The 15228-nt window shown below is 42.9% G+C and overlaps 1 protein-coding gene across 1 annotated transcript; it reads left to right on the top strand.

Annotated features, from left to right (window-relative positions):
* The first annotated feature begins 7 nt into the window (after positions 1-7).
* On the top strand, positions 8-4600 carry LOC129669031 (zinc finger protein 235-like). The gene is made up of 2 exons (XM_055597109.1): positions 8-27; positions 1431-4600. The coding sequence occupies exon 2, from the start codon at positions 1451-1453 to the stop codon at positions 3401-3403; it is 1953 nt and encodes a 650-aa protein (XP_055453084.1). The 5' UTR covers positions 8-27; positions 1431-1450; the 3' UTR covers positions 3404-4600.
* Positions 4601-15228: the final 10628 nt, after the last annotated feature.

Here is a 15228-nt window from a genome sequence, read left to right as displayed (position 1 = left end):
AGAATTTCAGGAACCTTCTGTCAGTGGGTGAGGATGGCACTTGTGTCACTTGGCAGTGTCAGAAGTTCACATCCAATGTCTTAGTTGTGTTTTATCTCTCTTGTTTGTCTATTCAGGACTACTCATAGACCCTGCTCTGAGGGGCATCATAACATTCTGTGCTGTTTTCTGCTGGTGTCTGAATACCTCAAGACTTATTTAGTTTTACTTGTGGTGACAGACAACAAAACCCCCAGTGTTTGCACACTGTGAGCAATGGCTCCGTGAAGCTGTGTCCCTTGTACATCTGCTTTGACAAGCATCCCAGAAAGCCTGTGTTCCTCACAAGAGCATCCCTCTTCCTCTTAAAACTCCATTCCTCTACCTCTTTCTTCTACTGACATAACCATTCCTGATTCCTCATGCAAGCCACTGAGTTATGTCCCAGGATCACTTGTTTCGGTTTTTAGCTTCAGAGGTTGTTTGGTTCATCTTCGTTGTTTCCCATCCTGATAGTTGTTCTCAGGTCATTTTCTCATTTCTTTGGGAGGGTCCTATAGAATTGTGTTGCAACCTTTTTAATTCTGTCAGGACATGTGCTGCTTTAGGTTGGCAGCTGGCACGTACCTTGTTTTGTGAGCCTCTCCCCCCTGCTCCTTTGTGAGCCTGGCAGACTTAGGTTGGAAAGCAGGCATTTGAAGGAAACCCACTGGCCCAGTCTCTTGCATTCTTCCTTTTTCCTGGAGAAGTCTTTACCTATTCAGCAGGCATGTTTTGAGTCTTGTCATCTAATTGCTAGAGCTCTCTTCTTGTACTTTCCAAGCAAGCTTGTGTGCTGAAGTTATTCCAGTATCTTCCTATACGTCTGTATTTTCCAGCACATTGACTCCTCCAGTTGGACATCTTCTGGGCCTTTGCTATTGTCTGAAATCCCTGCTTCTTCCCTTCCCCTGAACCCCAAAGTCCCCTGCCCCTTCGCATGACACTCTCTCACCTTGGCCCTGAGTCAGTGAACCAGATCTGTCTTCTTGTCACCCACAGATTAGGACCAGACAGGTCTGGTTTTCTCTGCTCCTCCAGCCTCAGGGAGGAGTCAGACCCATGTGTACTTCAACTCACACCATCCCTCAAGTGAAAATACCCAGATGCTGAAACATCCTTTCTTCCCATTTTCCATCTGCACAGCTCCACCGGGGCAAGTACTTAGCAGAGGCTGAAAGTGACCTTGAACTTTTGCTTCTGACCTCACCCTAGATGTCCCATCTTGGTAAAATGGGGCTTGCGCTTGAATGCACTTCCTTTTTTTTTTTTTTAGGACTTTTTCCTCAAAGCTCTATGAAGTTCATTTTTGATGCTTGTCTCTAGTTAATGTTTCCAGAGAAAAATGAGGACTCGGACCTTCAATGTCCCCATCCTTGCTGATATCAAGCTTCTACTCTCTATTTTTTTAGGAGGCCAGACTCCAAACAAGATGGAGACTCTTCATGCCACATTACTAACGTGCCTTTCCCTGGGACAGCCTCTATGCTGGAAAATGACAGGTCATGATGTTGACACATTGGCCAGAACTCCAGAAGCTGTGATAGACACTCAAGGAAAGGGTTCTCACTTCCTGGAGCAATGCTATGTCCCCTGCCATGGGGGAGCAGAAGAGCCTCCCTGGGCCTCCAAGGACGACAGCTGTTTGGAGAGTCTTATAAGTGACCATTCCAGAATTTCTGAATATCAGAAATTTCTGTGTGAGATTGCTCAGAGTTCTTGGAGTAAAATCCATCTTAGCCAGAGACAGGACCATCAGAAACACTGTCCACAGACTCTGGTGAAAAACAAGCCACAGCTGTTGGCTCTGGTTGTTAACATTCTGAGTTGCATTTCCCACCCTGATAACAATACACTGCATCAAAGAGACAGAGCCCACAGCAGCGGCCACTGCAATAATATCATCGTTCCTGGGTCACCCCACAGCCAGCATGAGGATCACATTGAAACAATGGCCTACCAGGGCAGCAAGGGCCAGGAAGCCGTCACTGACAGCCCCAGGCTGGAACTCCATCAGCAGGTCCCCTTAGGAAAGGAGTCCTCTGAACCTAGGACACAGGAGGACACCAGGCATAGCTCCAGTGTCCCCATTCAACAAAGTGCTCATCCAGGAAAAAAGCGCTACTGGTGTCACGAGTGTGGCAAGGGTTTCAGTCAGAGCTCAAAATTTCAGACTCACCAGAGAGTGCACACAGGGGAGAAGCCCTGTATCTGCCCAGAGTGTGGGAAAAGCTTTAACCAGACCTCACACCTGTATGCTCACCTGCCCATCCACTCAGTAGAGAAGCCCTACCGGTGCCACACCTGTGGGAAAGGCTTCAGCCGAAGCTCAGATCTCAGCATCCATTGTCGAGTGCACACTGGAGAGAAACCTTACAAGTGTGAGGTGTGTGGGAAGGGCTTCACGCAGTGGGCACACCTTCAGGTTCACAAGAGAATTCACACAGGAGAGAAACCGTATAAATGTGGAGAGTGTGGCAAGCACTTCAGCTGTAGCTCAAACCTTCATGCCCATGAGAGAGTCCACACTGAGGAGAAACCCTACAAGTGTGATGAGTGTGGGAAGTGCTTCAGCTTGAATTACAACCTTCAAAGCCATCAGCGTGTCCACACAGGAGAGAAGCCATATAAATGTGAAGAGTGCGGGAAGGGTTTCAGTTCAGTCTCAAGCTTCCAAAACCACCAGCGGGTCCATACAGGAGAGAAGCCATTTCACTGCAATGTGTGTGGAAAGGGCTTCCGTCAGAGCTCATATTTTCAAGAGCACCAGAGAATTCACACTGGGGAGAAACCATACAGATGTGATGTGTGTGGGAAGTGCTTCAGAAATACCTCAATCCTTCACACCCACCAGAGAGTCCACACTGGTGTGAAGTCTTTTATTTGTCAGGAATGTGGGAAAGGCTACAGTCATGCCTCAAGTCTGCAGGTTCATCAGAGACTCCACACTGGTGAGAAGCCGTTCAAATGCCATGTGTGCCAGAAGCGCTTCAGTCAGGCCTCAAACCTCCAGGCCCACCAGAGGGTGCACACGGGGGAGAAGCCCTACAAATGTAACACGTGTGGGAAAGCCTTTAGCCAGAGATCTTATGTCCAAATCCATCAGATAAGTCACACTGGGGAGAAGCCATTCAAGTGTGAGGAGTGTGGGAAGGAATTCAGATGGAGCTCAGGGCTTAGTGCTCACAGGAGGGTCCACACAGGACAGAAACCCTTCACATGTCAGCAGTGTGGGAAAGGCTTCAGTCAGGCCTCATATTTTTATCTGCACCAGAGGCTCCACACTGGGGAGAGACCCTACATCTGCAGCATCTGCTCTAAGGGCTTCATTCAGAGATCACATCTCGTCTACCACCAGAGGGTCCACACTGCAGGGAATCTCTAGGTTCTGCTGTCAGGTGGGCCCCATGCTGCTGATTGTTAAAAGCCTTCAAAACTCAAAAGACTTTATAAGACTTCGTAAGACTATAAGGGACTTTATTTTGCCTTCAAGTCATTCTATGGGCTCATTATGCAAAGGGAAGATACTTTTTTAGCATAGAAACAAAAAAAAGACATATAGAAAAACTTTATGATATAAAAGGAAGAATTTTCAATTGTCAGGAATAGACCCAACAGAAATTACAGTGCCTCATATTAATGCTGAGATTATGTCATTATTAGTAATAATGAAGATTGGCAAAGAGTTTGTAGGAACTCTTTGGCAGAAGTTAGCACCAAAATATCCTAAAAGCAAGTTTATAAAAAGAACTAATTGGATTTTCCCTCATACTGTAAAAAGAACCTCTGAAATTCTGAAGCTCCTACATTTTATACTGATGCAAATAAGTTGGAAATGGCTGGTTACAAGGCAAGAAAAATTGGCAAATTCAAAGCCCATATGCTTCAGTCTGAAAATCAGAGTTGTATGCCGTTCTTAAATTATTAGATTTTCCTGAATCTCTTAATATAGTTACAGACTCAATATGCAGAAAGAGTTGTTTTGGACTTAGAAAGTAGTAAACTTATTTAGGATGATTCAAAATTAACTTCACTATGTATTCAACTACAACAGTGATCAAAAATAGACATCATCTATTGTCTATAACATCAGATCCCATATGGGTCCATCAGGCCCTCTAACATAAGGTAATTAAGAACTTGATCATAAGTTAATAGGAAATGTGCTAGAAGCTTCAGAATTTTATAAGAAATAACATGTTAACAGCAAAAGTTTAAAAGTGATTTTATCTGCCACTTCAAGAAGCCAAGGAAATCTTAAGAAAATGTCCTGCTTGTTCTTTCCATAACCAGACTCCACTACCTACACAGAGTAACCAAAAGATACCTAGAGAAACGAAATTTTGCAGATGGATGTGTTTCATTTCATAGTTTGGAAAATTAAACCTGTCCACCAACCATAACTACATGTTCACTGTTTCAGTGGGAAATTGCTATCATTTCTCAAGAGCTGGCAATGTAATTACACATTTTTTAGACATGGCATTTATAGGAATACCTGTACCAATTAAAGCTAACAGTGCTTCAGCATGTCTCTAGTAAAAGGAAACAATTCTAAATAAAATAAGATGTATAAGCATAATGTTATTGTGCACTCTGTAAAGATTCAAGTGCTCATTTCTGTGCCCTGATGTCTGTTTGCAGTCCTTGTTCTGAGAATCTCCTGTCTTAATATTGTGTAAACATTACTCCCAATTTTTTTCCTGATATGTCAACAAAAAAGCTTAACTGCCAATCTCTTCCCATCACATGGGAAGAGAGAGATCGAGTGTATTCAGGGGAAGAACTCCAGGTGACATGAGAGAGCAGCTGGAGCAAAGAAAGCCATAAAATACAAGTGTCTAGGGAGGTAGACAAATTAGCTTAGAGGGTTTAAATAGATTAAAACTGCTTGGTTGTGCCACAAAGCCATAAATAGAATAGTCCAGTCTCTATTTTTTGGATACTAGCCGAGTTAAGAGAAAAACTGCAATACAATTTCAAAATAACCAGTAACTGCATACCAGGTGTAGCAAGAACTTACGTAGAATCTAAACTTAGAAATGGGTACTCTGGACACAGAGCCATTTCTGTTCATGAAGAGAAAACAAAACAGTTTCTTAGGAATTGCAGTTTATAAGTCAGGAGCTCAGCAATCCTTGGTTAGACACTCGGTGCAGCAGGTCCCACAGCTGGCTGCAGGAAAAGCAAAAAGCTGGCTCTTCAACACAGGCAACTTTCCCAAAGCCAGACACAACCTCCTCAAAAGGACTGCTCTTGGTAGTGCTGCCATTCCACTTCAAAGAGCATCAGAGGGCTCCATATAGAGTTTGCTTTTTTCAACTTTTATTAATTACAATTTATTCACTTTGTATCCCCCCGTGGCTCCCTCCCAATCCCATCCACCCTCCCCCTTCTCCATCCATGCTTCTTCCTCAGTCCACTGATAGGGGAGGTCCTCCTCCCCTTCCCTCTGATCCTAGTCTATCAGGTCTCATCAGGACTGGCTGCATTGCCTTCCTCTGTGTCCTGGGAAGGCTGCTTTCCCCTCAGGAGGAGGTGATCAAAGAGCAGGCCAATCGGTTCATGTCAGAGACAGTCCCTGTTCCATTACTATGAAACCCCCTTGGACACTGAACTGCCATAGAGTTTGCTTCTTATGTGGCAAGCTAGGTACTGGGCAAGAGACTGCCCTTGCTCTAATTGCAGTCAAAGTACTAGATAAACTGAAAGGGAAGTTGACTGGCCAGCTTGGCCAGTACAAAGTAGGTAAGTCCTTCATAATTGCAGCTTCAGAGAAGTCTGTCTCACCCTGGGCCAGAATGCAGAAGAAGGTTCCAGCGTTTTAGGGAAATTTGGGGTAGCTGTCCAAGCAGCCAGCTGTCTCTGTGGTTTTGGAAGTGCTTGCTCTGCACTTCTGGATACTCAGGTAGCACTTGTTCTGTCTCAAGACTGGGGGCTGGAGGCCAGATAGTAATAGTATCATAATTAAGATGTTGTATACGGTTTAATAAAATGTTTTTAAAAGATGCTTTTAGATATAAGGTTTTTTTTAATTTTAGGTTGATAATCACAAGCTATGATAGAAAATAATTTAAGTACAGAACCCTGAACTCACCAAGATAGGGTAGATAGTAGAGAACTGTCTTCAAAATTGCCAAATACAAATGGAATGGACGTTATGAATGTAATTCTTACCTAATTATTTCATAACTTTCCTTATTGTAAGAAAAAATATCCTTTTATTGGACTAAAAGAGGGAGGTGTTGGAGGAGCTTCTTGTGCACAGTATATTTAAATGCTGATTTCTGTGCCCTAAGATCTGGTTATATAGTCTTGATGTGGGCATTGTCATGAATGTTGAACCATCTCCTGTATTAATGTGGTATTCAAGAATGCTCCTCAGTTATCTCTGGTTGGTTAATAAAAACCTGAACAACCAACGACTGGACAGAGGGATAAGACTAGACTTCAAATCTGAGCCAGGGGTCCAAGAGAGAGGAGAAGGAGAAAGAAAGGGGCCATGAAGCAACTGAAAATGAAGATGGTCGACATGAGTTTAGGTCAAGGGAGTTCTCCGTGAAGACAAAGAGCTACAGCAGAGCAAGCCAAGGTGAGGGTATATGCAAATACAGTGTGGCTGTAGGCAGCTAAGATAGCAAAGATCAGGATTCTGTTCAGGTTCTGTGCCTAAAGCTTGTTGAATAAATCATTGGGTCTACATCTTAATTATTTGGGAGATGGCCAGATTAGAAGAAACTGCCACTTTTAAATTTCATCCTAAAGACGTGCTTCTGTTTGGAAGATCAATTTTTTATTCATTCTTTTCTCTCTCTCTTTTTTTTTTTTCAAGATGGTTTCTCAGTGTGAAACTGGCTGTTCTGGAACTCACTCTGTAGACCAGGCTGACCCTGAACTCAGATCCACCTGCCTCTGCCCCCAGAGTTCTGGGATTAAAGGCTGTGCTACCACTACCCAACCTGGGAGATCAATTCTTTATAAATGTCAGAAATCACAGATAAGAAAAGTGCTCTAAAAATGTATGGTCATCATGTACAAGGGTTGCAGGTTTCCACCCTTGAGATGTGACGTCCATCCACGTCTGTGCAGAGAGGCTGAGGGAAAGGTTTATCCACACAGTGGCTGATTGGCAGAATCTGTGCTGACTGAAGTGTCTCTTCCCAGAGGTGGTTCTGCTCTGAATTTGCTGTACAGAGCTGGGCATGGCTCAGGGCCTAGCCATGCCTGGAACAACTGGGGAAGCATCCTGTGACTAAGACTCATATTTGAAAAGGATTTTCAGCCCCAACCCTGCGTTCATATTGATTCATATTCTTCAGTAATGCTGTAAGGGGCCATCAGTCAGTTTTTTCAAGGCCCAGGGCTTCCTACTCAGTGTCTAAAGTCTGCGGGCTGCCTGAGAGCAGTGTGCACAGCCTACCAGCTCCATACTGAATGAAGTTTAGTATTTGTACTTAATAGACTAAAACCATGCTTTTTTTTTTTTTTTTTTAATCTTACGCTTACCAGCCTAATAAGGTGAACTGAAACATGCAATTGGATGTTGGGGCCCTGAATTCATTGGGGACAGGGTTTTTACTGTAACCAATACTGTAATTTTTTTTACAAAGTATTTCCTGGTGGTAAAAAGGCTCCTAGTAAACTTGAGTTGTTAACTTGTTGCTCCTCCTTTCCCTCTAGTCTTAGGTCAGATTGTCCTTCCTGACCCAGGAGTCTCTCTGAGGATCTGCCCTGGATTATACATTTGTGCTGCTCTCACAGATTCTCTAGGGCTGTATCTCAGATCAAGAACAGAGTTATTTCTTACAGCTCCAGGGCTCTGAAGGTCAGGGGTCAAGCAGGGTCTTACTGTGTCATCTGATAGCGGAAGTTGTGCAATAAACCTAAAACATACCTTAAAGATACAAGGAGAGTGCAGGGAATCTTGTAAAAGAAGGGGAGATAGAAAGACCTGGAGGGGACAAGAGCTCTACAAGGAGAGCAACAGAACCAAAAAATCTGGGCACAAGGGTCTTTCCTGAGACTGATACTCCAACCAAGGACCATTCTTGGAGATAAGCTAAAATCTCTGCACAGATGTAGCCCATGGCAGCTCAGTGTCCAAGTGGGTACTGTAGTAAGGGGAACAGGGGCTGTCTCTGACATGAACTCAGTGGCTAGTTCTATGATCACCTCCTCTAGAGTAGGGACAGCCTTACTAGGCCACAGAGGAAGTTGATGCAGCCAGTCCTGATGAGACCTGATAGGCTAGGGTCAGATCGAGTTCCACAGTTTTTTTTCTATAACCCACTGGCTCTCAGCTGCTATTGTTCCTTTTTCACTAACATTAAGAAAATTTAGAGTTAACAAAGTATTATTCAGCCTGTCCCTAGGGTCTTTACCTGTCTTTGTTGAATGAGCATCTCTTTTAGGATTCGCTCTCTACAAGCGCTTGTACTGCAGTGTTGTGTGGGGTACCAGTGATGTGCCTTATTTTGCAATATGCCGGGAATTGCTTCATCTTACTGGGCGCATTGGCAGGAGCATTGCAGCCTTCATTTGTAAGGGGTCCCCAAACCTGTCATTATCTCCAATAAATGTGTAATTATACAATCAGCCTTTTCAGAACTTACAGCAGTTGCCCATTGAAACCCTGGATCTGTATCTATGGTATGGTGTACATACTCTTGTTTTCCAAATTTTGCAAAATGAAACACATTTATTTGCCAAAGTTCATTTCTTTTTGGTACTTGTAGGCTTACTTCCAGGTCATGGAGTTTGGTTATACAGAGAACACGTAGAACATTTTTTTTTATTCTTTGGTTTGTTGCCAAATGATATCAGTTTTTTTTTTCATTAAACATAAAGGTTTTTATAAATGTTTGAGGCTTCTAACATGTTTCCTATTAGTAACTGGTCAAATTCCTCATTTCCTCAAGCCAATGGACCTGGAATGAAACCAAGTAATATATAATGGATAGTTTCTACTTCTGATGGCCTGTTGAAATTGCATAAGTAATAAAGTTAATTCTAGATTATCAGGAATAAATTCATCAGTGTCTATATGTAAAACAACTTCTTTCTGTATGAGAGTCAGTAGTTATATTAAGAGATTCAGGAAAATCTAATAATACCATAAGGATTGCATACAATTCTGAATTTTCAAATGAAGAATGTGGCCTTTGATCACCTTGCTTATTTTGTTTTAGTTATGACCTGCCATTCCCATCTTGTTTGCATCAGTATAGAATGTTGGTGTTCCCTTTACAATTTGTGGAAGAATTCGATTTGTTCTCTTTATAAACTATATACATTTGTTTTTAGTATATTTGTTATACAAGCTCTTTGCCAATCTTCATTGATCACCCACAATGACATACTCTCAGGGTTAGTAAGAGGCACTACAACTTCATCAGGTCTGTTCCTGACAACTATCCTAGTCTTCTTCTACCTTTAATAATTAATTCAGAAATCTTTTCTATATATGTCTTTACTTTTGTACTTTATGTGCTAAAAATCCATTCCATAATACTATCTTTCCTTTGCATAATGAGCCCAGTAGGAGAATGAGTTGAAGGAAAAATGACCAAAATACAATCAATTTTAGTATCAATGCGATCCACACATGCATCTCATAGTCTTTGTTCTAACAGAGTTAACTGTTTTTTGGCTTCAGCTATTGGACCTCTTGGGCTGTTTAAATCTGAGTGTCCTTGTAATGTTTGGAACAAATTACTTAACTCATAAGCACTTAATCCAGTTGTAGGCCTCAGCCCGTTAATACCGCCCATTAATTTTTGAAAATCATTAAGTGTACGTAATTGGTCCCTATGCATTTGTGCCTTTTGTGGGCACAGACTTTGTTGACTTATTTCGTAGCCCAGATAGCTAATAGAATCTCCTCTTTGTTTTTGTTTGTTTGTTTGTTTCTGGAGGAATCTGTCACCCCCAGGATGTAAGCATTCTTTGTTTCCTTAAACATTTTCTTTAAAGTATATCTGCCAGGATCAGCCAACAAAATATCATCCATGTGATGATAAATAATAGATTGAGGAAGTTACCTATGAAATTTCTAGCGGTTGTTGCACAAAATATTGACAAAAATTGGACTATTTACCATTCCCTGTGGAAACACCCTCCAGTGGTATCTCTTTATTGGACTACTATTGTTAAAAGAACGTTATGAGAAAGCAAACCTTTCCCTATGCTGCTCATGCAAGGGTATTGTGAAAAAGTAATCTTTTAAATCAATTACTTTTCTAGGGCATGATTTAGGTAACAAAGAAGGTAAAGAAATTCCAGGCTGTAAAGGACCCATTATTTGAATTATTCTAGTCACTGCTTTTAAATTCATTATCATCCGCCATTTCCCTGATTTTTTTTTACAACAAACAGAGACATGCCATGGTAGACTCTTCTATATGTTGAGCCTCCAGCTGCTTTTGTACAAGTTGTTTAACTGTCTACAATTTTTCTCTTGTTTTGGGCCACTGCTTTTGCCACACAGCTGTTTGATATCCATTTTAGGGACAAGGCTGTCGGTGTCTCAGCAGTGGCCCCTCGTGCAAATTTGGAAACTCAGCCCCAGTGATGCCCTGGTTTTGGACAGTGGGCACAGCTTATACCACAACCTTCCTCAGGAGCATCCCCCATTTCACCCCTAGCCTCATCATTGGCTGTCTCTGGGATTGCAGGGTATTAATTGGAGCACCCATTGTTGTAAAAGATCCTTTCCCCATAAATTTGTGGGTACTTAAGCCAAATAAGGTCTCAACTTCCCTGTTTGCCCTTCTGGTCCCACACATTAAATCCATTGTGCACTTTGTCTTATTTCAGATAATTTACCAATTTCTATAAACTGTGTGTAAACCTGAAGTGGCCATTCTTGTTTCCAAGACTTCTGTACAAGGAAACCGATATCGGCTCCTGTGTCTATCAAACCCTGTATTTCAACACCATTCATTTGTACCAGTAATTTGGGTCTCTGATCCTCAACCTCTGTTTGCCAGTTATCCTGTACTCCCAAATGCCATTTCCTGTCCGGCAGAGTGGCTTTGCCTTTGATGGAGGGAAACAGTAACAGCTGAGCAGTTCTGTCCCCACCCCCGCATTAATGTGCATCTCCTGTTTTACATACGCCATGATTTTAATTTCTTCCTTGCAGTCCCCACCTGCAGTACCTGGATGCACAATAAATCTTGGGAGGCGCATCCACTTCATCCCAAGATCAGCCCAATGTCCCCGAAGGTGAAGGACCATCAACAGCCTTGTTAAAGTTGTAACACTTAACTTTTGGGGATAGTGCACTGTGGCCAGATCCAAAGCAGCTCGGCCTGCAGTACCATCAGTGCGATCAGCAATATTTTGTTTTGATCCTCTGTTCCTTGTCACCTCCTGGCTGACCAAAGGAAAACAGCTTGTATTTTTTACTGCAGGGCCTTGAGATGACAGGCCCTTTCATTTGTTTAGTGGTGGCAAAAGTTACCTTCTAAATCCTAAATAGATTTATAATTGTTACTCCAATGCTTTCCCTTCTTAGAACACCTACAAATTCGGGGGAATCTGGGCAATCCTTTGAGGCCAGAAGCTGCTTGTTTGAGGCTACAAGTGCAATTACCGTATTTTTTTCCCAAGTTATCGTAGCTGCCATTTTGAGCTTTGAAGCTTTTTACCTTACAATTTCTTTGGAAATGGCCAAATTAACTGGGACATACAAGATGTTCCCTTGTATGTCCCTCTTGAACCTGCAGTCACTAAATGACTCCTTTTACCACAGTGTCTACAAACTCCAGAAAGCCTGGACATTCCATTCCAGCCAGAAACTGTAATGTCTGCCATTGAAAATACCATATTTCCTAGAGCTAATGCACCTGAAATGTTGAGCTCTGAAGTTTCTAACTTTACAATATCTTTGTAAATGGCCAAATTCACCACAATGAAAGCGTCATGTATTTTGGTATCTGAGACCTCTGTCTATGGCTTGTCCTATGAAATTGGCATGAGGCTTCTGAAAGCCAGTATCAGTTGTGTCTCTTATCCATTCATTTGTGATGCCTGTGCATTTAATGGTCTGATTGCTCTCTTAAATTCAGTATTTGCATTTTCAAAGGCCAAGTTCTCTATCAACAGCTGTCTGGCAGCAGGGTCTGATATGCATGTACTTACAGTGGAAGGCAATCTCTGTAAGAAGTCTGTGAAGGCTTCTCCAGAGATTAGTAAACGAGTGGATTGGCCCTCCCCACCCCCGCCAGGCCCCAAGCTCTTAAATCTGCTAAGTCACATTGTTCTATAACCTCATCATCAGATCTAATTTGTTCTTTTAAGTCAGCATAATGCCCTTCAACAAGCAATTGATCTTTAACAACATTTATCCCCGTTGCTATATTTTGATGTTCTCTTTTTGTGGCTTCATTCCTCCACCACAATAACCATTACAACTGCTGACCAGCTTCGAGCACATCTGAAACCAATCTCTACCAATCTTGGGGAATAATTATATTTTGGGTAGCCCAGTTACCTAATATTTGTTTAATGAATGGGGAATGCATTTCATAGGACACAACAGATCTTTAAAATGCTTTAGATCTAACACTTCTATTGGACACCATGTTGTTTAATCATATTTGTGACCAACATCATTAGCAGGCATGTGCTGCACAATTACTGGGAAAACTGATGGTGATTTTGTAGTCCCAGGAAACTCCTGTGCTGGAGCACTTGGCTCAAGAATAACCTTTTCCCCTGTACAGCCTCCTGCTCTTCCAGGCCCCTTCCTTCACTCCTGGGCTTTAGGCACATGGCAGCAAAACTGCATGGAGCAGGGCAGGTGGCAAGAGCAGGGAACTCTGGCTCTCAGTTACCGGGTGTGACCAGTGGCACTATCTGCTTCCCAATTACGTCCACCTCTACCCACAAACTCTCTAGTTGCACAGCCACCTCTGCAGTGTTCTGCAGTCTTTCTATGAGAATTGAATGACACTTTCAGTTTTCCTATTTCATCCACTTTTTGCTTCTCAGACCCCTCCATATCCACTCACAACTTTTCCAAATGTTCAACCATTCTTCCAACCTTTTTTTAAGATGGACGATAGGAGGAAGATTAAGCAAAAACAGAAAATCCCCTCTGAAAGCAGACTTGTACAGATCCCAGCAGCAGCAGCCGCAGTAAACCTTTCTCTGATACCCTGAAACAGTCTGTCTTCATACCCTGTTTCCTCTATGGCATTAAAAACCAGATTTTCCACTATTCTTAAGCCCTATGTCTGGGAGCCACTTGTTGGCACTATTTTTTTACTCTGTTTTATGTTGGTTTCTTATGCCTCTAACTCCCTTATCCACCCCTTACCCCTCCTAATATCTTACAACCCACCAACACTAGGTAGGAAGGAAAGGTTAGTGGTGAAATGGGGCAGACTTCTTTCTTTATGGCTACTTCCTTTTATCTGGGGCTAATGGGCTCTCTGGGGCAATACAAATCTCAGTCATCAAACTATCCAGCAGTCTAGCAAATAGCAAATGCAGCAGCAGCCCTCTTCCTCCTCTGACCATCTCCCCAAAGCATTCTCGGGGCCTCCTACAAGTGTCCCTTCTCTCTCTGGGCTCTGGTATTTACACTCTCTGAGTTCTCAGACTTAAACTAACTGCAGCTGGCAAAGACCACGCCCTTCCTGTCTCTGACCCACATGAGTCTGTTACCATATGGCAAAGACCATGTCCCTCTCTGAGCTACACAAAGCTGTTGTCACCTGTGGGTAAATTGAGGCAGTCCCATATCCCACACTTGGAATTAAAACAAAAACATATTTGCATAATAACCAAGTTTTTTAAAGAAACCAAAACTTCCACTGCATTCATTAATATAAATCAAAAGCAAACCTTAAAGATGCAGGAAGAATTTAAGGCCTCCCTGGTAACAGCCTCCATGCCCTCCTGAGGAAGTGCCCTTTTGACAGTCACTGCTCCTAGTTCTGCCTTGCATATCTCATTGCTGACCTAATTTGCTTCCTGTTGCTGGGAGGAACACCACATCCACACAGCACCTTGGCTCTTCCATGTCAGGTTAGGAGCCTGGAAACGGGCTGGAGAAGGCCTTGGAGGGTACTACTTACTGGCCTGCTCCCCATGCCTTGCTTAGCTTTCTGTCTAATAGTGCCCAGGACCACTGCCCAAGGCTGGCACCAACCACAGTGATCTGGGCTGTCATACAACAATCTTCAATCAAGAGAATGTCCCAGAGACTTGCCTATAAGTCAATCTAATAAAGGAATTTTCTATTGTGGTTCCTCTCCCCAGAGGACTCTAGTTTGTGTCCGGTTGACAAACTAGCTGGTACACATTTGAGCCATGGTAAGCAGATTGCAGGAGCCTTGTGTTTCGTTTTCTAACTCCTAAACTTTGGAAGGAGAGGCAGGAGGATCAGAAGTTGAAGCAAGTCTGAGGGCAGCCTGGGATACATAAGATTCTACTTAAAAAGAAGAAAGAAGGGGTGGAGTAGCAGAAAAAAAGGAAAAGATGAGCCAGAAGAGAAGGAAGGAGGAAAAAAGCCAAGTACGGGGGCTCACAACTGAAACCCCAGTAGGGAGAGGCTGAGGCAGGAGGGTGTAGAATTACAGGCCAGAGCAGAGGGTCTGTCTCAAAAGGAGAACGAGACTTTACTGGCTCCATGGTAGTTAAAGAGGAAGTGGCCTTAGGTAACTAGTTTACAGCGTAACAGGGCAGTGCCTCCTGCTCCCTGCCTGCACAGCACCGGGAAGGTGGTAGGTCCAAATCCATGGCCTGCACAAGGAATCTGTCAGCCTCACAGTCCTGAGGCTTCATTGTCTGGATTCTCTGGATTTGGTCCATATTCGTGAGCATCTTTAGGCACATGTCGGGAAAAGCTCCAAGTTTTCAGCGGCTCACCCAGGAGCCTCCCTCTCTGAGTTCTTCCTGGGGTTTTTTGTCAATACATTTTTTTTGGTTATTTTTTTTTTATCTTTTACCAATATATTTTCAAAGCCCCTTCCTGTTTCAGATGACTTGCTGCATGAGTGGTTTATCTAGCTCTGATTTCAGTGGGGCTGTTCCGGTTCTGTTTGTTGAATCCAGGTCTCACTGTGCAGCCTTCTGTCCTGGAGCTTGCTATGTAGAGGAGGCTAATTTAAAAATCACAGATACATCTGCCTCTACATCCTGAACCCTAGGATCAAAGACATGCGCCATCATGGCTGGTCCATTGGATTTATTTTTATT

This window comes from Psammomys obesus, unplaced genomic scaffold, assembly GCF_907164565.1.
Source record: "Psammomys obesus unplaced genomic scaffold, mPsaObe1.curated_primary_1811, whole genome shotgun sequence".
NCBI lineage: Eukaryota > Metazoa > Chordata > Mammalia > Rodentia > Muridae > Psammomys > Psammomys obesus.
This window is presented reverse-complemented; position numbering and strand designations above follow the sequence as displayed.